The following is a 24979-nucleotide window of genomic DNA, read 5'->3' on the forward strand; positions in this document are numbered from 1 at the left end:
TTAATGATTTATGTGAGAATGAGTTGATGCTTGTAAAAAGAATTATAACCTCACTTGTAATTATGGATAGACACAATATTTTGATTCTGTTTTGAATTTAAGTATATCATATTTGATAAATATGTGTATTTTATTTCTTTAGATTTATTCCATTTTTTACTGTCTGTAATACCTCAACTTTATGGCATCCCCAAGGTCCACAAATCTAGAGATAATCCACCAATGAGACCAATTGTCTCAAACAACTAAATCCCTATTGTCCCATTGCAAAATTAAAACATTGTTACCGTTATTCCTAATGATTTCTTGAATCCTGTTTTAGTATGTTACTTCATGTTGTATAATGTGTTCATGTTTAATGAAGAATATTATCTGCAATTAACAGGCATAGCAATGGGTACCCCTGTAGCAAATACTTATGCTAATATAGTGTTACATGAATGGGAGAAAATACATATTTTTGATGGGGAGAGATACATGAATGATAATATTAGCTTTTACCAAAGATTTGTATATGATTGTTTTTTTATTTGGGGAGGCTCTCTATCTGAACTTACAGAATTTGTTGTTCATCTTAATAGTACTACTAGTTTTCTAAAGTTCAAGATGGAATGCTCTAATGTTCATATAAACTTTTTACATGTTGATTTGACACTAGAAGGTAATGTTATTACTACTTCTATACATAAAACATGTGTTTCAGGGCATAGTTAAAGCACAACTTATGTGTGTTAGTAGGATGAATACTACTGAAGCAGTTTTCCTGAAACAGATGCCATCTAACAGGAATTTGACTGCTTTATCTGGAGATAAGAAGTTGAGGTTTATTACTTCTTATACCACTAGATCGCATATGGTTAAGAATATTATAAGTAAATATTGGAAAGTGCTATTGGCACAGGAAGACATTGGGGCACTGGTAGGTACTAGGCCATTCTTTGCTTATAGGAACAAAAGATCTTTAAAAAGTTTGTTGTGTTATAAAGATTTTAATATTAATACTGACAATCAGTCTATAGGGACTAAGAGAGGAACTTTTGTTGCTATAATGATATAGTTCCTATTACTGGTATTGAACTGGGTTCTATAATAAATCCAATAACTAAAGGTTATTTGTATTTCATGGCCTATGTTGAGAAAACAACATATCATAGAACACATAGATCAGGAAGTGAAAATAATGCGCTTTGTAAACATATTAGAGATTTGGGTGAGGACCATAAGTTTAAGTTTAGAGTTATAGATATGGTATATAAACCCCCTAGAGGTGGAGATATAAGTAACTTGTTGGACACAAGAGAATATGAATGGATCATACGTCTGACAGCTGATATATACCCAGGTTTAAATACAGCTGTTTCTCTGAAACCTATATTGGTTAAAATACAACAAACTAAGCTAAAATGATATCTATATATGTACATATTTTCATGTATTCAGTATTTATATGTATTTAGTATTTGTATATGAGAGGTTTTTACACATTTTTGTATATATGAAAAATATATGTATATCTTTTATTCTTAATTGATTTCTTGATCAGATGATCTTGGCTGCAGGTCATGTGATGTCTTTTGGGTGTATTTAACTGAATGTTTTAATGAACCTTATGTTAATCATTGAGAAAGGGTGTTTCCCGAAAGCTTTGTGTTTTATAAAGGTGCTTTTTTATATTCAACTGTCGCCTGTTTTTTTTGCGTATTGAACTCTAAATGCTAATGAGCCAGTCCAGGAGAAGGAATATGCTATAATTATCCATGCTATATGAGATCAGCTATAGGGCAGTTTATAAAGAAAGAGACTAGGATGGGGTGCAACACAGAACCCCAGGAAACTGCTGAATGAAGGTAAGTGGTTCTGTGCTATATATTGTTAAAGTGTATTTTAATCGCACAGCTAGATGACTCTGAGCCAAGTTAATACTGCACGTTCAAAGACTGTAGATTCCAGCTTAGTTCACCGTATGTACTGATGATCTGTGATAAAAGCTGTAATCTAATCACCTTAATTGTTGATAAAGTCTTTACCTGTACAGAGTAGTAACACAAATCTTGAATAGAAAGTGTACTGGTTGTCTTGTTGTGATTGTTTAAATTGGATGTTTGTAAGAGTTTGATTGCTGATTATTTTTTTCTGGGATATCAATAAATAGTATTTAATGTGATCTTGTGGACTTTTATGTGCAGGATACAGAATTCCCATAGAGAAATTACTGTTGCTACTTAAAGCAGATTATAAAGAACTGCCAAGGAGTGATGTGGTGGGGAAAAATGATAGAGAACAGAAAGATAATATTGAAAATAAGCTCACAGGTAAGTTGTCATTAATAATGCATTTTTATGAAATTGTTTTCTAATGATATTGATAGCTTTTTAGGAAAATGGGAGAAAATCTACAGAATCAAAGACTGAAGGTAGGATGTTATGATACATATGATACAATAACTGTATTCTAAGAGTTGAGCTAGCAGTTGGTAGATGTGATGGAAAACCTGGGGACATTATGCACAACATTGCTTTCTTTTTTCTTTTGGCACAAATGCTCATAAAAAATCCATACTTTTGATTGTGCAGGGCATTTTAAAACACAGTTTTTCACATAAATTATCTGTGATGATGTTTTCTTTGATTATTCCCCAGATAAGAAATGTGGAGAACAATACTAACTACATATTCCTTTAGTTTCTGCTTTCCTTGACCTCTCTCCTTGTAATGTCTGAAACATGTTGGATTAATCGGAATAATTATCCAGTTCCAAGCAGGATTCAATAAAATGCAGTGAAATGCATATACCAGTCTGTTACATGCATATACCTGCCTGCATTGCATGCATGCACCAGTCTGCGTTACATGTATATCCCTGTCTGCATTGAATGCATGTACTTGTCTGCATTACATGCATGTACTTGTGTGCGTTACATGCATATCCCTGTCTGCATTACACACATATCCCTGTCTGTGTTACACGCATGTACTTGTGTGCATTACATGCATATCCCTGCCTGTGTTACATGTATATCCCTATCTGCATTACATGCATGTACCTGTCTCTGTTGCAGTGCAGGAAGGATGCGCTAGACAGGTACCCATTCACCAAGATGTTTGTTAAAGGATACTGATATAGATACTGATACAGTTCTAGTTTCCCTTGTCCTGTAGGTCACATCCTTCACCCTGAAGTGCACCATTTTCCTACCCACAATACACCCACTGGACACTCCATACACAAAGCAGAGGTACAACACTGGATAATCTGTAGCCAGTTGGAGGTTAGCCCTAAAAGAACTCACTCCAGGGAAAGAAGTGTTCTATGAAAAATACCAAAGTGACTGCAGCTGATGGATAATTTATAAGTTTTTTAATAACCTAACTCCTGGCATTTTCAGGTGGAGGTGGTTGCTAAATTATTCTGCACCCCCCCCCTCTTTTTAATAAAATTGGTAATTCAAGTTTCCTCTTCTTGTATGCAGTTCTGTAGGTAATAAAGTCAGTCATCTGCAGTAAATCCGCATAATACTGAGAGGCTCAAAGTCCATACAGTTTTAGGAAGTTACAGATCATACTCGCCTTAAAGATTGAAGGGAACATTTTTTTTTCTGTTTGTGTGAAGGAGTAGACTGGTTTATGAGTAAGCCCCACCCCACTAATAGGAGGAGCTCTTCCTGCCAATATTCTCAACAATCATTTGCAATATTCCACAGCCCCCCACCAGCTTCCCTCACCATCTGGGTTAACACCTTCGCCTCATGCTTTGTCTACTGTGTACTTTAAAACTATTTCCCACTTTATAATTTAGTCATTTTAGAAGCATATAGCTCATATACTGTTTATATATTTCACAAAATATTAATGATACAGTCGGCACAACTATTTTCTTTTAATTGGTTAAAAATGAGTGACAGTGTGTGTGTTTAGCTTTGCTGGTTGAGTTCTTTTGCTGTGCTGATTTTTCACTCTGCATTTTTATTTAATGAGTTTGGTCAAGTATATCTAAACTCTTGTAATAGAGTGGAACGTAAAGTACCGTTAGGAAACTGTATACTGCCAACATGTGATCTTATCTGAGGCTATTACTTTGTAATGCAGCCAGCTGTAAGTAGAGTTTTAATAATATGTTATGCAGATCTGAAGTGATACACTGTTGGCTTTGGGTGCTTGTTTTGGACACGTTTGTTTGAAACTTCCTTTTCCTCTTGGCTAAAGTTTTCCATCAGTGATCCTGTACCACTCTCTGCTTCTCTTATCTGATGTACTGTCTGATAAAGTAAAACCTGTCTGTCACCTTATTCTAGTAGAGTTTCTGTTTCATTCCTGCTTGTCCCCATTAATTGAGAGTCTGAATTCTGTATACAGCTACACTTGATGATGCAAGCATTTCTCCCCTCCAGCTCTGTTCACCCAACATATATGATCATGCTTATGACGTGCAAAAGTATATAATAACGCTGATGACATGCAGAAGTGTATGATAATGCTGATGATGTGCAGAAGGCTACGATACTTTGCAGATCTCCACCACCTCATGCCTTTTTATGCAAGGGTAACTTTAAAGGGTTTTTATCTCTGTCCAGTTACCCAGACCAGTTAAACTCATGCTCTCCATTTGTATAGCCCACTGAACCTTGTTCTTCTATGGTTATTTCTACTCAGTTTGTTTCCACTCTTAAGCATCCTAAGTTTGAGTGATTTTTCTATTGTCCTACCCTGTCTTTTATCAGTGTTTCTTTCCCCTCATTAGCATCCTCCATGCCCGTCCTTCTCATTTCATCTTCTTTCTTCCTGTTCACTTGCAAGCTTGTTTTTTTCAACTATCCAGCTATATCCTCCACAACTTAATGCACTTGATAAACACCTGCCTTTAATAGTTCTCCTTCCCCTCACCCTACCACTTGTTTTCCAAATAACTACTAAGCAACCACATCTTCATAGGTTCATAGGTAGGTACTAGGCTATCTGCTCGAGGGCATTTTTAAGCCTAGCCAGAGTGTGTCGGCTTTCGCCACCCCATTAATTAATTAACTGAGTCTCTGTCAAGCAGAGCCAATGAAGTGATCCCAGGGGTGTATTTTCTGTTACCCATCCACTCGTCAAGGCTTCTCTTGAAGAGTGTTAGTGAGGGGCTCTGCCTAATGTAGTTAGGAATTTTGTTCCAAAGCATGGGGAGTCTCTGTGACAGGAATCTGTCCCTCCAGCATGTTCTATTTATTGTTGAGGCGAGGTTTAGCTCACTAGAGCACATGGCTCGCAGTGACTTGAATTTCTTTAGGTGGAGCATGTCCATCAATTCTGAGTTGGACATAGCTTTGTAAGTCAGGCAGAGATAACCTCTGAGTAAACGATATGCCACTGAGTACAGCTGGAGTTTTTTCATTCGGTCTGCATAGGACATATGTTTAAGGCCAGTAATCTTCTTGGTGAGGTACTTTTGTGGTCTTTCCAGCTGTTGAAAGTGTCTTGTGAGGTGCATCCCAAATGGGGCATTGTACTCTATGATGGGTCTGATGAGTCACGAGTAGAGGGGCACTATAACCTCTTTATTTCTAGATGCAAACCCCTTAGTAATTAGATGGGCCACATAGAAGGATTTCCTAACTACTTTGGCAGTATGATTGTCAAAGGAGAGATTGCTATCTACCTGGGTCCCCATATCTCTTATTACCTCTTCTGTATTAAGGGGGCTGTCGCCTATGTGGTAATTCGTGGGTGTTTTGCTTTCCCAAACGGGATGACTATGCATTTTTTGGCATTTAGCTTGAGGTCATGACTTTGACACCAGGTGTCTGTCTCAGTAAGGCCTTTTTGAAGGATGTCCGTGTCAGCCGGAGAGTCAGTTATGGCTCCCAGTTTGCAGTCATCTGCGAACTTGGTTAGCCATGGTCCTCCTGTGTATGCCTGTACTTCTGAGAAATATATGCCGAATAGTAGGGGTCCCAGAACTGAGCCTTGCGGGACACCACTTGTGACTGGTTTAGAGTCTGACTTGGAGCCCACTATTCTTACCATGTGAGTTCTGTCTGTAAGCCAGTTGGCAACCCATCTTGTGACGTAGGGGTTTATGTTCAGGCTGGTGAGTTTTTCTATAATACTCGAGTGAGGAATGGTGTTGAACGCCTTGGCGAGATCAAGGTAGGCTGTGTGAACCACCTTTCCCTCATTTATGGCCTTGGTGACTGTCTTGAAGTCAACCAGGTTTAGTAGGCATGATCTGCCCTTAACAAAGCCGAACTGGGTTGGGTCAAGTGTTTGGAGGTTCCAAATGTCTTTGTTAATGAGTTCCATGATGATGCGCTCCATAGCCTTGCAGACCAGGCTAGTCAGACTTATGGGGCGGTAGTTACCAGGGTCAGTTGTGGCCCCTCCTTTGTGAAGTGGAATAACTGTTGCTGTGTGCCATTCTGTGGGCACATAGCCTGTGGAGAGGCTGAGGTTTAACAGCTTGTTTAGGTGGGGGGTTAGTTCGTTCTGTAGTTCGTGCAAGACGCAGCCTGGGACACCATCTGTCCCCATTGATGCTGTGTTTTTGGCTTTTGAAAGGGCTGTTTTCACCTGTGCTTCTGTGATTTCCAGGACACTACACTTTTCTGGTATTGTTGTGGGCCCTTTTTTCAAGGTGAGAGGGAGGTGAAGTTTGCACTGAATCTATCTGCCAGGATGTTGGCAATATCAGTAGGTTCAGCATATTTTGTGCTATTTTGCACTAGCTCAGAGCATATCTGCGAGTTGCCACTTAGATTCTTGACATAGCTAAAGAAGGCTTTGTGGTTATCTTTCGAATCCTTGGCTATTTTTCTTTCAAAGTTAGCCTGTAGCAGGCCACAATTTGCATTGCAGATTTGCCCGATGTTAGTTGCACATAGATGATCTTAGAGATATCATGCTGTGCCACTAACCTGGAGGTATAGGTATCCTTGATGAATATGGATACACCCCCTCCTTTTGTGTTTCGGTCCATGTTCTGTGGCTGAAATGTGTGGTATGAGTTGTAGCCCAGTAGTGCTGTAGTGCTCTCTGGAGCATTGAACCAGGTTTCAGTTACCGCACAGATGTCTACGTTCTCCATACATAGGAGAGCTTCGAGGCATGCATTTTGAGATTTAAACTCCTGGCGTTGAGTAGCATAACCCTCATTTTTTTACTTGTGCTGTTTACGGTGGTGGGTTTGAATTTTGAGCCTTGCCTAAAAAAGACACTATGGGGGCAGCAAGAGCCTTGGCCAGTATTCGAAAGCCAAGGGGTGACATATGCAAGCCATCTCTTGCTAAGCAATGCGGCTTGTCGAGCATGTCATCCCAGGCTGACAGACACTAGATCCCCTTTGAATGACACCAAAAGCTTAGCCAATTGTTGAAACTGATAATTTTTCCTTTATACTGAGGTATCATTCTTGGTGAGGGCAGGATGCTACTCAGGGTCAGGGTCATCTGCCTGGGCTACATGATCAGAGAGCTCTTCCATGTCTCTCTTCATTTAGTCCAGGGAGGTACATTTCAGGTCATTCACACCAACATGAACAATGACAGAGTCGTATTTGTAGTTGTTCTGGAGTGACCTGAGTGCTTGTGTTATGTGGCGGATTCTGGATCCTGATAGGCAGCTAACAGTAACCTTCTCCTTGTCCAGCCTAGTGAGTGGGGCGTCATTTTGCCTGACTATTGAGTCTCCTATTACTAGTCTGTTAGATATGTTATTTCGCCTTAAGGGCTGTGATTGTGCGGCACATTGATTTTGTGTTTTATGTGTTGTCTGGTTTGTGATGGGAGGTGCAGGTTTTGTGGGTGTCTGCTTTGGAGCTCTCTGATGCTTTTGCAGGTTTTTATTTAGAGCCTCCAAGTATGATTTTGTGTATTTATGTGTATTTTTTGCCAGTGCTGGTTTAGTAGGTCTGTGTGAGGCTGGAGGTGTGGTGCAAGTGTTAACCTTCTCCTCATGACTGTCTGTTCCAGTCTTGGGTGGAGAGACCTTAGCCTCCAGTTTGGCTGTATAATTGTATCTCTCACATATGTTAGTGTTTTGTGGTAGGAGGGGAGGGCTGGCTGTGTACATGAGGCAGTTGTAACATTGCCTCAGGATACCCAGATTCACCAGCTGGACTGGAGAGTACACCTGAAGTTGCCCTTTGGTCATGCCTGAATAGTAGGGTGAGCTGCTTAGTTGCTTGGTTGGTGAGGGGTGGATAAAGAGCCTTGCCCTGCTGGGCAGTCAAGTGTCAGGGTATATTAGTGCTTGCTATTAGGTCTGAGCAAGTGCTGGACTGTAGGATGCTTTTTGAGTGCTTAGGTTGAGAGTTATACTTAGTGGAGCCGGGAATAATTTAAACCTAGCTAACCAGTACTGCTCGGCGCACAAAACAGTGCAAATGCGTTTTTTAAACTACTAACTTCTGGGCTGGAACGACTCCTCCAGGGACAGATGGCTGCTCAAAGTTCCCCTCTCTCACAGGTGAACAGAGAAACTTTCCTCTATCTATGGGCAACTCAGAAACTTGTAACACAGCCCTGAATACAGCACTAGCCTGAAAACTGGACTATACTAGCTTAGAAAGGCGGGAAACAAGAAATTTTTTTTTTTTTAAAAGATAAGGTAAAAACAGTAAAAAGTACACTTAAAATAGCGTTAAATGACTACAAGCGATCAGAAAAGGCTATCTCACTTTAGTGTGTAGCCTACAACAGTTAAACAATTTATTAAAACAAAAAACTTTTTAAAAAGGCAGGCAGTCAAATAAGTACAATATGCAAAAAAACAAGATTTTAAATCACAATAAGTGCTGGAAAAATCAGCGTTTAGGCAGAAAACAGTTAAGTACAGCAAGAAAATACAGAAAACTGATCATCACTCCAAAATCTCTCTTTTAAGCTAGAAGGCTTGTATGAGCTAAAGGCTTTCTAGTGCTTTCCACTAGGTTAGTTACAGGAAAGATGGGAAACAAGCGCAGATGTGGTCGTTTAAACCAGAAAGTTGAAAGAGATGGACAACTTCCCGAATGATCAATAAACTACAATTCCTGGGCCAAGAACCACTCCTCTTGTGGTAGACAGGCTACCTAGTACTTACCATTCCCACTGATAAGCTAGAAGGCTGCACTCCAACAAAAAGGCTTGGGGGGCTCAGAAGCTTAGAAACAGTCCTGGATACAGCAAATCTGTACCTGGACTAGACTAGTTACGGGAAAGGTGTGGATCAAGCGCAAACATGGGCTTTAAAACCAGAAAGTTGAGAGAGATGGTAAAAACTGCCCAAATGACCAATAAACTACAATTTCTGGGCCAGAACAATTCCTCTTGTGGTAGATAGGCTACCTAGTGCTTACCACTCCCACTGATAAGCTAGAAGGCTTCCCTCCAACCCAGAAAGGCTTGCGGGGCTCAGAAGCTTACCAACAGTCCTGGATACAGCAACTCTGTATTTGGACTAGGCTAGTAACAGGAAAGGTGGGAAACCGCGCAAGTGCTGCTTTTAAACCAGAAAGGTGAAAGAGATGGGAAAAAAATGCCCAAACGGTCAGTAGCTACAATTTCTGGGCCAGGAACCACTCCTCTTGTGGTAGATAGGCTACCTAATGCTTACCACTCCCACTGATAAGCTAGAAGGATTCCCTCCAACACAGAAAGGCTTGGGGGGCTCAGAAGCTTACAACGAGTCCTGGATACAGCAAATCTGTACCTGGACTAGACTAGTAACAGGAAAGGCAGAAAACAAGCACAAACACAGGCTTTTGAATCAGAAGGTTGAAAAATGGAAGAGCATCCCAAATGGGCCAATAAACTATAATTTCTGGGCCAGAAACCTCTCCTCCTGCGGTAGATAGGCTACCTAGTGCTTACCACTCCCACTGATAAGCTAGAAGGCTTTCTTCCAACACAGAAAGACTTGGGGGGCTCAGGAGCATACAAGCAGTCCTGGATACAGCAAGTCTGTATCTGGACTAGACAAGTTACAGGAAGGGCAGGAAACAAGCTAGGAATTTATTTATTTTTTTTTATACAGAAAAGCGGCTAAAACAGCAGTAAATACAATTCAAATGCAGTGCAGGCTAGCACACGTGTATCAATATTACGGCAAATACAGTTTAATTAAATGCAATTAAATTAACAAATGACTAAAAACAAGTGCAGAAGGCATTAAATTAGAAGGCTACTAACAAGCAGTAATAAGTGCAGAGTAAGTAACAGCATGCAGAACAGCAACTAAGACAGTTACAGTAAAATATATATATATATTTTATATATATATATATATATATATATATATATATATATATATATATATATATATATGTGTGTATAGTTATTTATTTGTTTATTTTTTTTTTAGGGAGGGAACACAGCAGGATTAAGAGGCTACAGGGGTTGTCCTTCCCAAATGCTCTCTTTGTACACATTAGGATTGCCTGAAATCAGAATATGATCTCACTGCACTTAATTGAGTGAGTAAATGAGATGGCCCCAGAAGGAGTATCCAAATACAAACTTACAAGAGGGGCGGGCAGTTTCAAAGCCACCAAGATTAACACCAAGACAAGAACAGGGAGGCTGGGTGGGAAAAACACAGTGGAGACAACAAGAGACAGAAATAATACAGCACCACTATAAATAATAGGCAAGTGTATAAATACAGCACAGTGCAAATTAAGTTGCAAAAAGTGTACTTATTAGTTTGAAATAGATTCCAATTCTGCAGCTCAAAGCAAATCTATCAGCTTTCCATCAGTTTACAGAAATGCAGTCTGTACTGGAATTACAGCAAGCTACACCTCAGGAAATGACTAACATCTAGGATGTGGGCTGGCTCAACAACCTCCTCCCTGAAACTAGTTTGAGCTACCCTGAGAAAAAAACACAGTGGAGACAGCAAGAGGCAGAAATAATACAGCACCACTATAAATAATCGGCAAGTGTATAAATACAGCACAGTGCAAATTAAGTTGCAAAAAGTGTACTTATCAGTTTGAAATAGATTTGCTTTGAGCTGCAGATTTGGAATCTATCAGCTTTCCAGCATCTAAAGGTTAAAAGGCAACACTGCCCATCTGCTGTAACTCATGCTGCTTGAAAATGCATATGTTTTAACATACAGCTAAAGTGAATCTGTGGTGCTGTAAATGATCGAGACATAGTAACAGTTTTAATAAATATCAGCAACTCTGCCTGTGTTAAAAATTCCATTTTTTTCTACCATCTAGATATCACACTGCCATGTGCCATCTTCCCAGCCCATTACACCAGCCAGGCATCTCAAACACAATGCACAAGTGTGACCTTGGGAATAGTTAGCCTAGAAGAACTCAGTTCAGAGAAAGACGTGTTCTACAAAAAATACTGCAGTGACTGCAGCTGAAGGATAATTATGAGATTTTGTAGTAACCTGACCCAGGTGTTTGCAGGTAAAGGTAGTTACCAAGCTATACTCCACCCTCCCTCATTTTAATAACTTCTATAGGCAGATTTCTCTCAACTTTGTCGTTCCTCGCTGCCATGTTATAGGTGATAAAATCACTTTGTTCTACCTATTGTCAAATAAATTCACACAATAGTGAGTGGCTGAAAGTCCATACAATGTTGGGAAGTTACATATTATACCCACCTTAAAGTTTGAGGTAGATAGGAGGCATTCTGTCCTTGGTAGGTGTAACTCAATCTGGTCAGCCTCACTCTGCTAGACTTTGCTCCAGTATCCTCCCCACAACCAAATTCCACCCACCCCAGTTTACTATATTTAAACTAACCTGACTGCTGCCCTGTCTGTCCAATCACAATTCACAAATTAAAAGCCTTGTGTAAAGCTCAACCTCTTCCTCTTGCATAGCTTCCTCCCCCTCCCCATCATCACTTCCACTCTCTCACTACATCATTTCTTCTCTTCTATTATCAGTAATTTTCTCCACCCCCTGTCTCTTCCCACTCCCATTCACTTCAGGTCTCACATAATCGCTAAACTCTTAGCCTCCCCATCTCCCCCTGCATTAATCCCTTCCCACTAGTATGAGACTACACTGCTTAAGACTACCATAATCTGTGAAAAAGTACTACCACCTGGTGGCTATAGGGTACCTCTGCTCTTCCAAAATCACCTTAACATTTCTCTCTATGCACTCTGTCTCATCCATTTCCAAAGCCAAAATCAAAGTCAAAGCTTTTGTATGGAGACCACAGTATAATGGGGATTTACCCTTTTCCCCTCTGCGATTTCAGAGTTGGTATATATAATATACAGGGGGTGGGGATGAGGGTATTCCCCCTGCAGAAATATGTATTTTTGTTGTTTTGTCTGGTTAGACTTATCAGAAAGTTGATCATACGTGTTCGTCCATATGAAGTTCAACTTTATGAAAACTTGATGATCTGACATAGATCCCAACAAAAAGGCTACTTCACCTTAGTACAAAATAAAAACTCCAAATGCCCCAAACTATTCTAGCACCCTATTTTTTTAAGTCCTTCAATCAGGCAAACTGTTCTAAGCCAATACCTTCAATTCTTATGCCACTAATCCTGCTACCCACTCTATCAATAGCCAACCCCAGTAGAGAACCTCTTTTTACTCCCTCATCTCATAATATTAATTCTCTAGCCTTCCAGCCTGCACCCACCAAAGCTATCAAACAGTACCCAATGAAGTTAATATTAGCTACTATTCTTCCACATAATATACCCACTAAAAACCTAAAACTAGCAGTTGACACCCTGGCCTATCCTATTTCCATCCAGGTCAATAGGTTTATCAAGAATCCTATTTTCCATCACCTTGAAAACAATCATTCATCCTGCCACTTCACAAAGACAACACCTTCTTTGACATTATTAACTTCTGCCTATAGTGATACTATCTCCTCTCTCAAAAATCCTGAAGAAGTGTATCCATTCTCAGCTGCTAACTTTTCTCCTAAACCAAAATACCCAGACAACATTCCAACATGATATTTGGCCCTCTCACAGTACTGAGACTGTTGTTTTTCCTTTCTGAAAATGTAAAATGGTAACTGGTGCCATCTACCTTCCTCCACTTTCCTGTTAGTGTCCTTCAATGAGTTGTTTTTGTCCTACTCTTCTTCAACATATTCATCAAAGACCTGTCTACTATACTAACCAATGACACCCATATTAAATAAGCAGATGACTCTACCATTGTATGCTCTGTCCCTTCTATGTTTGAGGTACCAAAAGCAACACAGCACTCCTCAACTATTAAGTCCTGCTTGCAAGACTCTACCCTGGTCCTAAAACCCCATAAAACAAAGCTTATGCTCTTTGCTTCTAAGTCTGTGTCAGCCTCACACCACCCATGCCCCCCCCTTTTTTGACATAGACAATCTTACATTTATATAAATGAAAATAAATCATAGCAGCACAATCTCATTTGCAAACATTATACCTTACAAACCATGCCAACACAACTATAGCTGCAAACATTATACATCACTTTCAATATATACAATCATTGTCCGTCAACCATTACATAGCTCATTCAGATCCTGCCTTCTTTTAAACCTCATTCATCTGCTTGTATAGATCGCACATTTACCATTTTTCCTGTGTAATTTACTCCTACCCTTTTGTAAAGATCCTAGTTCCACTTACTTTATCTCTGTTACTATCTGTTACTTCTAGTAAAGTTGGTTAGACTTTAATTTCCATTTTCTAGTTATTGCTTTTTTGGAAGCCATAATAATTAGACTCAGCAAGGCCTTACTATGCCTAGGCAATTCCAACTCTGTATCATAACTCAAAAAAATAATTTCCTTAGTCATTCCAATTTGCTAACCCTGCATCTCCGACATAGCAGTCTGCAGGGAATCTTTAAAGTCAGCCAACTCATTACACTCCCAGAAAAGACGTTCCCAGTTACCTCTTTCTTCCTTATCACATCTAAAACATTTGCTGTCTACCTGAGGAAAGATTCTTTGGAGCTTGCTTGGGGTATAAAATATCTATATAAACACTTCCAGGCAAAGATCTTAAATTTTCTAAATTTTGTTGCATATTTAGGAGACATACATATAACCTCCCATTGTTTCTTTGTGAATTGCTTATCCAGTCTCTCTTCCCAATTCTTCCTAACCACTTCTGATTGATTCTTAAAGTTATCATGCAATATTTTATATGCTCTACTAATTATTCCTTTCTTAACAGCAACTTCTGTTCTTGATTCTGCTAAGAACTCTACCAGTGCTGCTCTTTTGTTTAGGACCTCCCTGTATTTTTCTCTTTGCCTGTACTCTGATATTAATCCTCGATATGGAAAGTTTCTAACCTGCAGTCCAAATAAGTTCTTGGCATCTTCTAATTCTATTATCTTTCCCTCTCTAGCTATTTCCTCCCAATACCTTGGTTCCTTTGCCTGTTTTCTCTAATATACTCCCACCCCCTCTTGCCTATTGTCTGTATCCCAAATTGCAGTTACCCTTATCTTTCTCCATTCCCGTATTGGCTTAGTTCTTAGAATGAAAAAAACAACAAAATGATTCTCCACAGTAGAAGGCAGAAAAACGCAATTTAATCCAAAACAAGCAAAACAAGAATATGGTAAGCGCTTTCACGGAGTTATCCATATCTTCAGATGATGGTAAAAGCTCAGAACTCAGTAAACATTTATACATGCTTTGCCAGTGGATTAGTAAGCTTACCATTTCGTATATCACCTAAATGTTCAAGGATCCTATCCTTGAACATATGATTGATCTTAATTAAATAAAAACATTCGCATACTGTACACTTAGCATAGTAAACCACATTAGCCGTTCTACAATCAGCATAAAGATTAACACAAATTCTATGACCCAACCTGGGATGTATAAACAAATTTGTTATCCAAACCCAATTACATGCAGCACAGCGTCTGCAAGGAAAGGTCCCACATGATCAAAGATCCTGGGTTTCTGGACAGAGCTTTTATAGCAAAACTGACGTTTTGAGAGACAAGTTATTACTAAATTAAATTTCGGGGTAGGACCAACAATCTCCCTTATTGACTCACTGGCCAGTAACACTGGCCAATTTCTCCTTACTATATCACGTATTTTACCAATATTACTAGAGTAGGTGAGGGTCATACAAAGAGAAAAAGAATATGTTGCAGAGCTTATAACACCTCCCACATCTCTATCAGAGAAAAAAGGCGCTGCTGTAGTGTATCTATATGACAAAACCACTGTAGCTAAATTACTAACATCTTTACTAGAATAGCCTTTATTAATAAAGTCAGATAAAATGCATTCAAGGGACTCCAAAGCCATACTATCATCATTATGCAAATGCAAATTTCTAAAAAATTGGCCTTTAACAACATTCCTAGGGACATGCCTAGGATGCATGCTCGATCTGTGCAAAAAAATTATTCTTTTTACAGGCCTTTTTGTGAATCTTAGTAGTAACCATACCCATCTCTCTCATACTAACTGTAACATCTAAAAATCCTATGGATTCAAATGAATAATTCAAAGTAAAATGTAAAAAAAACAAGTAGTACTATGCAAGTAATCAACAAAAGAACTCAAAAGCCTCAGCTGTTCCCTTCCATACAATAAATAGGTCATTGGCAAAATGCCTATAGTATATGTGGTCAACAAATGGATTGCTGTTATAAATAGTCATATTCCCATTGCACCAGTACAGCATTAGCATATGATTTGGCACATATCATTGCATTGCAGAAAATAATCCTGGTCAAACAAAAAACATTGTTCTCAAGGATGAACTCTAAAAGAGCACAAACAAGCATGACTCTGTTGGTGGACAGGTCACTATACTGAGTCAGAAGTAGTTGAACTTTCTCTATGCCATAATCATTTGGGATAACCGTAAATAGAGAAACAATGTCCAAAGTGACCAGTATACAAATCTTCATTGGCATCCAGATTTTTATACAAAGCATAAAGATCCTGCAGGATTTTGGTGTGTATTCCTTTAAATTTGCTGTCATAGAAGTTGTGTGTGAGAGTTTAAGGGGTGGGGATATTTTGAATAAAACAGAGCTAAGAGAACTTAAATGGATTCTCTCTCTTAAAGCGGATTCTCCTCCTGGTCTCAGTGATGTAATTTCCATTAAGCCCACTCTTAAAGCACATGCTTTGAGGCACTGATTTTATTGGTTAGATTTTTCTGAATCTAAGCTGTTTTATGAATTAGATTTGATCATATGTTTTATGTATTTTTTATTTATTTCTTTGTATAAATGTTTATTGAGTTCTAAGCTTTTATAATGGTTTGAAGAAGTGGATAATTCCTTGAAAGTGCTTACCATATTCTTGTTTTGCTTGTTTTGGATTAAATTGTGTTTTTCTGCCTTCTGCCATGGTGAATCGTTTTATTGTTTTTTTTTCAGTTTTTTGGCTTACAGTTCATTCTTTACCTACTGGTTTACTAATTCATTTATTTGTATTTTAATTCTTAGAATACCTTCTGCTACTCAATGAAAACAATATTCTGTATGATTATTGTTGTTCTCCTTAAAGGTTTGCATCCAAAATCCCAGTCTCTCCCTGTTACTTGAACTTCCTCCTATTTCTTTGTTATCTCTTTCCATTTTGAGTTATAGTTTTCTCTTTCCATTTTGAGTTATAGTTTTCTCTTTCCATTTTGAGTTATAGTTTTCTCTTTCCATTTTGAGTTATAGTTTTCTTCTTGTGCTGTGTATAGGAGTGTGTTCTTGTGATATGTATAGGAGCTTTAACTGTGTTACTCTGAAATACCCCTTTAAATTGGGTAATCCCAATCCACCCTGTTCTATTGGAAGAATAACTTTATTCCACTTGACTCTTGCCGTCTTCCCCTCCCAGATAAAATTCTTCATCTCTTTATTAATTACTATCCACAACTTCTCCTTTGGTTGATAAAAATATGCCTGACCTCTATATAAATAAACAAAAACTGAAGCCAAGGCAGTACACAGAATATGCTGACCTATATATAAGACTAGGGACTAAAAACATTTAACTGCTTTTATCTTACAAACAATGTCTGTATAACAGAGCTTCCGTTTTCTCATTTTTTTATTATCTTTTGTTTGGTCTCTTCCCACATATCCTTAGCTGCCACATCTGTATCATTTTTAATCCATACTCCTAAGTACTTCATTTTATCATGTCCCCATAAGTATGGATATTGCTGAACTAATTTGTATGTGGGTACATAATGTACCGCTATTGCTTTTGTTTTTTGTATCCCGAAAAGGTTTGAAACTGTATACGTATGTTCCAGAGCACTGTAATGTACCTTTTTGGTTTTATCAAGTATAAAATAATGTCATCTGCAAATAGAACCAGCTTCTCTTGATTACCATACCAATTATATCTTTGAATTTCTGAGTCCATTATTTTTTTGCAATGGTTCTAAATGTAATGCAAACAGCAAAGGGGAGAGAGGGCACCCATGCCTAGTTCCTGTACTTAAGCAGATATTATCAGAGAGGACCCCACCCACTTTAATTTTTGTCTCTGATCCCTCACATATCCTCCTAATCAATCATATATTTTTTTTCAGGGAATACAAATGCTTCCATTGCCCTGCTCATAAAGTCCCAGCTCACTCTGTCAAATGCTTTCTCTGCATCAAGACCTACCAACAACAGTGGTATTTTTCTACATTCTGCTTCCCTCTGGATCGTTACTGTTCCATTAATGTTGTCAAATGTTTGCCTCCCCTCCAGAACACCACATTGATCCATATCTATCAATTTTGGCATCACTTTTGACATTCATTTTGCCATTATAGATGTAAACACTTTATAATCACAATTTCGTATTGAAATGGACCTGCATGAAGCTGGATCTTATGGATCTTTACCCTCTTTAGGTGTTAGCTACTACTGCTTTCTTCTAGGATGCTGGTACTTCTCTTCTTTTTAAATACTGTTAAAACCTTCCAGATCTTTATCAGTTTTTACCCTCCTGTCTTTCAAACTTCCACGGGAGTACCATTTATTCCTGGGGACTTTCCTGTAGATTGGTTATGCATCACCATTTTTATCTCCTCTCCTCCTATCCTGTTAGTAATTGAGCCTCCTCTCCCTCTAACCTTGGCATATTTAATTCATCCATAAACATTTTCATTTGTACCTTTTCTTGATTTCCATATTTCTCTGCTTTATACAGACTTTCATAGAATTTTCAAAGTATTTCCAGTACTTGTACAGGATCTCTTGTTGTTTTCCTTATTATACACTCTCTAAGCTTGGCGACAGCCCTTTCTATTTTCTTTTGCCTGAGTCATTCGGCTAAATGTTTTTGTGCTCTAGAGTTATTTTCAAAAAACATTTGCTTAACAGCAGTCTTTTTTAACCTCATGCATATTATAGACGTAATCCCTTATTTTCTGTTTAACATTCTGCAGTTGCTCCTCCTCTTGTTCTGTAAGATTCCCCATATTTTGCAGTACTTTAACACTTGGCCCCTCTAAGTAATTCTTGTTACTTCTTAACCATGTCTTCCTTTCTTTTATTTGCACCCTATTTTTAAATTCCACTTTAATTTTATCCCACTTCCTATCTATATTTTCAGAAGAAATTTCTATCTTCTCTAATAGCTCCTGAATAATTTCCACTGCCCATTCTTTTTGACAGATACATGGTAAAGGGCGGGTGTCTCATTTTTATTTCCTTACCTTACATTTTATTTTAGTTATTATTGGCACATGATCTGAAGTAGGTATTGGGTGCGTATCAAGACCTTCAATTAAATACCCATGTTCCTGTGAGATATAAATTCTGTCTAGCCTAGCCCAGTTTTCGTATCTTGGAGAATAATATGTAAATTCACTCCGAACTCCAAGTACTGAATTCATATCTTCCATGCCAAACATTTTCATAAATTTCTTCAAAAATCTACCTTTCGTTTGTTATATTTCCCTTCATGGCCCCTCAGACACATCTTCACTGTTGCAAACCAAATTCCAGTCTCCACCTAGAAATAATATTCCTTGCTGAAAACTGATCATTTCTCCCAGAATTTTCTTAAGCTCCATTAAAGCAGTTTTATGCGGAATATAAATACATGACAATGTAATCCTTCTCCCTTGACAATAGCCCCTTAATACTATAAATCTTCCATTATTGTCTTTTATATTTTCTTCTATTCCTATTGGAGCTCCTCTTGCAATTAATATAAGCACTCCTCTCTTCCTTTGCCACAGATATTCTGCTGATTAACCATCAAGAAAACCTTTCTTTATCAAATTCACATGTTCATTTTTTTCCAAGTGTGTTTCCTGGGTCATAGCTACTTGTACTCTACATTTTTAACATAATTCACTACTCTTTCTTTTTTGTATTTATCTGTGAGACTATTAATGTTTAAACGCATTATAAGAAGAATCATGTTATTTAGGGATTGTTCTTCCCATCATTTATGTACAACAGCTTTTTTGTTTATTTATTTATTTATCGTATGTTAACCGGGAAAGTCCGACTTGGAATGAAGCCAATTTTCTGTAGAGGCTCTTGGAGAAATGCTCTAGATGCATGTCTTTGTAACATGGGAGGAAACAGGAGCACCCAGAGGAAACCCACATGAATGCAGGGAGGACATGCAGACTCCGCACAGAAGGCACCCCAGCTGAGAATCGAATCGGAGAACCTCTTGCTGTGAGGTGATAACACTGCCGCTGTACCACTGCATTGTTAAATGTATGGTTCCAGATTTTGTATTCAATGTATGCGCCACTTGGCAGGTTAATCTTTTATACAATTGTTTTGTGTCATCTCCATTTGAGCCTATGTTACATCTTGCAGAACTTTTTTGTTTTATTGAAAACCCTCAAACAAAAATACACATAACACACTTAATACCCCCTAAAACCTAAAAACGTAATAACACACAACACTATGTACATAAGAAGAACAAACATTCTAAAATGATAGCTACACCCACAGGCTAGAGTCATTCAAAAAGAAAGGATCTGAAGTAGTTACTTCATTTGATCTGCAATCTGTGGGGTGTCGGATCCAACCTCGGATCCGATCCGGCATCTTTCCAAGATCTGAGCTCCTAGCTCCTCCCCCTACCCATAATCCCCTGCTACTAACCACATTACCTCAGATCGTTTTTTGCCGCGGCTGAAGAAGCTTCCCTGTGAAGAGCTCCTGGCTGAGTGAGATCATTGCTGGTTTTAAACCACGTTTTTTTCAAAAAAGTTGTTGTTGTGTGTGTGCTAGCCCCTTTTTCTACTCCTAGTGCTAGTTTTTTTGGTCCCTTTTGTTAATTTTATTCGCCAGCTTACCTTCACTCCCCCTCCCCCTCCTAGTGTTTGGGTGTGTGTGTGAATATGTCTGAAGGGCCTAAGGCCCAGCTGATGGCCACACTCAGTGGGGCAGCCCATTTGTCAGAGGCCTGCCAGATCTGTGCAGCCTTTAAGGATAGGAAGAACAAGCTGATCCTGGTGGGAAAGCTCCCAGGAGTCGGCTTCTTCTTCCTCTCCCGTTGGCTCCAGCTGCTTCGGCAGCTTCTCCCCTTAGCTCTACCCGGGACTCAACCTCCCACGTTTGAGCTCTGGGGAAACTAGTGCCTCTTCCCTTAAAGAGAAGCGGCACAAGGATAAAGAAGGACATAGGTCCCACAAAAGGCGGGCCGAACCTCATCCTTCGGCTCCACCAGTGAAAGTGCTCAGGTCTCCCTTGAGGGTCTCGATCCCCTCCTCTCGGCACCGCTTGCCCTGTTGAGCCAGAGGAGGAGGATAGGTCTCCTCGAGATCTTCCCTCCTGGCCTGCCTCTACTAGCAGATATGGATCGGATGATAATGCAGATGGGGATGCTCCTGCAGCCCCCATATTTGCCCCAATCACTCCTTCTCTTTCTCATTTTCAGGTCTCGGAGTCATCGGATCCAGGCCTATTGTGGTCTCTTCGACGCTGACTATACCTTTGAGCTTGTCGGACCCGAGGAGTTGCTGTGTGAGATTGCTCTCAGAGGCTGGCTTTGAGGTAGTGGAGAGGGTACTGTTGAGGTCCTCCAGATCCCGACCCACTGTATGAGGGTCTGTCTTCCATCATCAGTCCATCGGGACAGCCTGCCCAAGCCCTCCAGCTAGTTGAGGAACATCAACCCGGAGGTCCCTCGGAAACATCAGTGCAAAAGGAGGCACCTTACCACTGACACAGACTTAGATGATACGGAGGGTTGAAGATGTCTCCTTTGGAGACATCATGGAAATGTTGCATATCAGAGGTGGTCAGCCCAAAAGCCCTCCCTTGATGAGTCCGTGTTTCTGAAGGCCTTTGAGGCAGGCCCATCTACCTCCTGGGTGTCCTCCGCCCACCCCTGGTGGACTTAATTACCACCAGGGCATGGAAGGAGCCCGACACCGTGGAGCCAAAAGTCCTCAGTCCCCCACAGATAGACCATCTTGGGCCAAAGGAACCCCTGTTGATGGAGAGTTTTTCTGTTTGCTTCAGCAACCTTTTCCGTTGAACTATATGGCACATACCATTAGGCTACAGCGAGACTTGATTAAGGAATGTCCCAGACAAGAAGGTTTTGAGACTCAGATGGCCACTCTAAAATCCATCTCCAATACATCTATCGACTTCATGGATCCCTTCAAGGCGCCCTTCGTTCTGCCTTGTTTGGCAAAACTGCGCTGGTCCAAAGCGAAAAGGATGGGAAGACGCTGCTAATCCCCAAAGATCATTCTCCAGGAATTGAGGGGACAAAAGAAGCTGTGGTTCCATAAGTCTCAGCAATCCCATCCTGCTGCGGACCTAGAGGCAGAGGAGGACACAGCCCAGAGGCAGAAACAGCCCTGAGGACTTGCCCAACTGTCCCTCTCTGGAGGCAGTCTTACAACAGATCGGATCATATCCAGAGGATACTCCATTCCATTCATGAACCTACCCCCAAACCCAGATGTCTGAGATTTCAAAGCTGCTAAGAAAAGAGCCATCCAGCCCGTCCCTCCAGATCAGTCCGGACCTCAGACCCATCTTAGACCTTTCTGCTCTGAACCTGTTCATACCCCATCTTGATGGACAGACGATCCAGGAGGTTCCTCTGCGAGACAGTCATTATCAATTCAGGGTTCTTCCATTCGGCCTCACCTCAGCCCCCAGAGTGTTCACCAAGGTCATGGCAGTGGTTGTAGCCCACCTGAGACTCTGTCTCTGGCCCACAACCTAGGCATCTCAGTGAATGAGCAGAAATCCTGCCGTCAGGCTGAACAACTTGTCGTAACAGGTGTTAGCCCTTCTTGAGCCCTGCTCCTCTGGCGGAGATAGTCCTGAGGGCACTGGGGTCTATGTCTCTTCATGCCCGCTCACATGCAAGTCTCATATTACAATGGACCCTTCTAGTCCAATGGTCCCGACCACGGATGCTACGGGGCATTGTTCAGGCAGATCCGTTCAAGGCACGTGGACTTCCCTAGAGACCGCATTGCATATCAATGTCCTAGAGATGAGGGCGGTGCTTCTGGCGTTGCAAGCTCTCCACAACCTTCTTCCCCTGGGGACTATTGCAATCCAAACAGACAACATGTCAGTAGTCTGGTATATAAACAAACAAGGAGGGACCAGATCTTATCCCCTGTGTTGAGAAGTCATGAGAGTGTTTTCCACCAACCGCTCAGGAGGGTCCAACATATTAGCGGACAAACTAAGTCGGGTGCTTCTCACTCCATACAAGTGGTCTCTGAAAGATCTTCCACGCAATCTTTTCGCTTCTTCTTTAAACACAAAATGCAGCCCCCAGAGATGCTCTAGTCCATGCTTGGCCCCCCGGACTTCTTTATGCTTATCCCTCCCCTCCCACTCATGATGAAATTCATCCAGAAAGGCTGTCTGTTGGGGAGCAGAGTTATCCTCATAGCCCCATTCTGGCCTCGACAGATCTGGTTCCCCTTTCTGTGGTCTCACAGTATGGCTCCTCCATGAATTCTGGATCCCAGTCCAGACCTAATAACCTGGTCAATCTCAAACTTGCTGCTTGGTTGATCCAGTTCCATTAATGGCTAGGACTTCATCCCCAGTTAAAGCCATTCTGGTAAACTGTCTACCAGAAAACTTTACAACAGTAAATGGAAATGTTTCTCCATCTGGGCCAAAGACAAAGACTTGGACCCATTTACTGTCCCTATTCCAACTATTCTGGACTTCCTTTCCCTGCTTTTTAGGCAGGGAGCAAGTGAGCTGGTGGCCATCTCCCATTTTCAAAACCTTCTTAAGAGGCATTTTTCTTTGAAACCACCTGTAAGTTCTTATCTTGTTTGCATAAGGTGGCTACAGAATCAAATATTAATCAGTCAATAAATCTTCCTGTATTTTTCCCAAATTTTCACAACAAAGGTGAATACTTTGGTCTAGGGTTCCAGTATGTTCAGCAGCTACCTGGTCCTCTTCTCAGACATGATTTCCAGGAGTAGGGTTATTCATGCTAAAATGCATGATACAGCCTGTGCTTTTAGTGAATGCCATCTGATTTTTGTCTTATTTTTATAGCTCTTCCAGCTAAGAAAACACTTGAATGCTTGTCTATTGGTTTGAATGCTTGTCTATTGGTTACATGCATACCAGACACAAACTGCTAAGGATAGCTTGCTTACCAGAAAAAAGCCTTGTAATATTCAATATTCTTTTCCATTTATATGTTTTGTAATAAACGTGTTGCTGGATAAATCCCAGGATTAACCCCATCATTTCTGTATGCAAGCACGAGGAAAAGCTCACTATTTTTTCTTTTGCCATGCTCTCTTAACCAGACCCTGCCTTTCTCCCTTATTTTTCATATTGCAGTGCCTACATGTCTTAAAACTAAACAGGTAAAAAGAGAGAAGAAGAGAGAAAAAGGGGAAAAAAAAAACAAAATAAAAGCACTTGTTTATATTAATTACCCCATTACATTAAAAAATAACTGGAAAAGCTTTACTTCGTAGCTTGCTAAAAAAATCATGCAACTTTAAACATTACCATTAAGAGAAAAAAAAAGAAATTTGTTTTACTTACAGTTAACTTTCTCCCTTCTCCCTCCCTCTCCAAAGTAGTTCTCTAAAGCTTAATGATATAATGTAGGGCATATGCTTTAGAGTTCCCTACAAATTTTACAGTCCACAAAAATTCAATATTTCCAAATCCTCTTATTCTGCTATGTTTCACAAATATAATTATTTGCTTTGTAATCCCACATTTGTCTGTTTGCAAGTTATTGATTTTATTGTCTGAACATTAATAACATGAAGCAGGGGGGTTCCTATTAGAACGGCGAAAACGCATTTTGTCAAATGCGTTTTCGTCAACATATATAGAGCAAACAAGCAAAACAGAGAAGCAGCTGTTCATCAAATTCTTTCCCTGGTAAAGAAGTCGCTTGACCGCTTTGTTGCTTTGCCATGTTCTGCAGTGTAGTGTGGTCCCTTGTCCGGTATAGCTCCCGAGCGTGAATGTGCAACAGTTACTGACCTTAGGGTTAGGGTGCAGGTTAAGGTAAGTGCATATGTATGAAAGTGTTTACTGTTTTTATTTTGCATTAGATGTATGGTTGAGTTATGTGTGTATGTGTTTTTAGCTGTTTACTTTTGTTTTGGGGGTAGAATTAGGGTTAAGGTAAGTGTGTATGTGTTTGGAGCTGTTTATGTAAATGTGCAAGTATCACCTTAAGGTTAGGGTGCGGGTTAAGGTAAGTGCATATGTTTTAAAATGTTTACTGTTTTTTTTTTTCGTTAGATGTATGGTTGGGTTATGTGCATATGTGCATTTAGTTGTTTACTGTTTTTTTGGGGGGTACAATTAGGGTTAGGGTATGTGTTTGATGTTTTTTTTTGGTTGGAACAGCGATTTCTTTCCCTAGGAAAGAAATAGCTGTTCTGTGGTTTCGACATTTTCAGCTTTCGCAGAAAATGTGTCGATGAAACATCATTTGCTGTTTTCATCGTTTGGTGTTTCAGTATATAGACCCAAGTAGGGTATATGCTTTAAAGTTCCCCACAAGTTTAACAAAGTCCAAGGGAGTCCAATATTTTTAGATTTTCCTGTTCTGTCATGTTTCACAAATATAATTATTGCTT

The 24979-nt window shown here is 39.8% G+C and overlaps 1 protein-coding gene across 1 annotated transcript in view; it reads left to right on the forward strand.

The window, feature by feature from the left end:
* LOC122790678 (zinc finger protein 845-like) overlaps positions 1–24979 on the forward strand; it is a 368884-nt gene that overhangs the window by 332878 nt on the left and 11027 nt on the right. Inside the window, exon 8 of the mRNA XM_044058201.1 lies at positions 2187–2312. Within this exon, the coding sequence (XP_043914136.1) occupies positions 2187–2312 (126 nt within the window). The remainder of the gene's footprint in view (positions 1–2186; positions 2313–24979) is intronic.

The sequence above is a fragment of the Protopterus annectens genome, chromosome 16.part0 (genome assembly GCF_019279795.1).
Source record: "Protopterus annectens isolate FY-2018-M chromosome 16.part0, PAN1.0, whole genome shotgun sequence".
Classification (NCBI taxonomy): Eukaryota; Metazoa; Chordata; order Ceratodontiformes; family Protopteridae; genus Protopterus; species Protopterus annectens.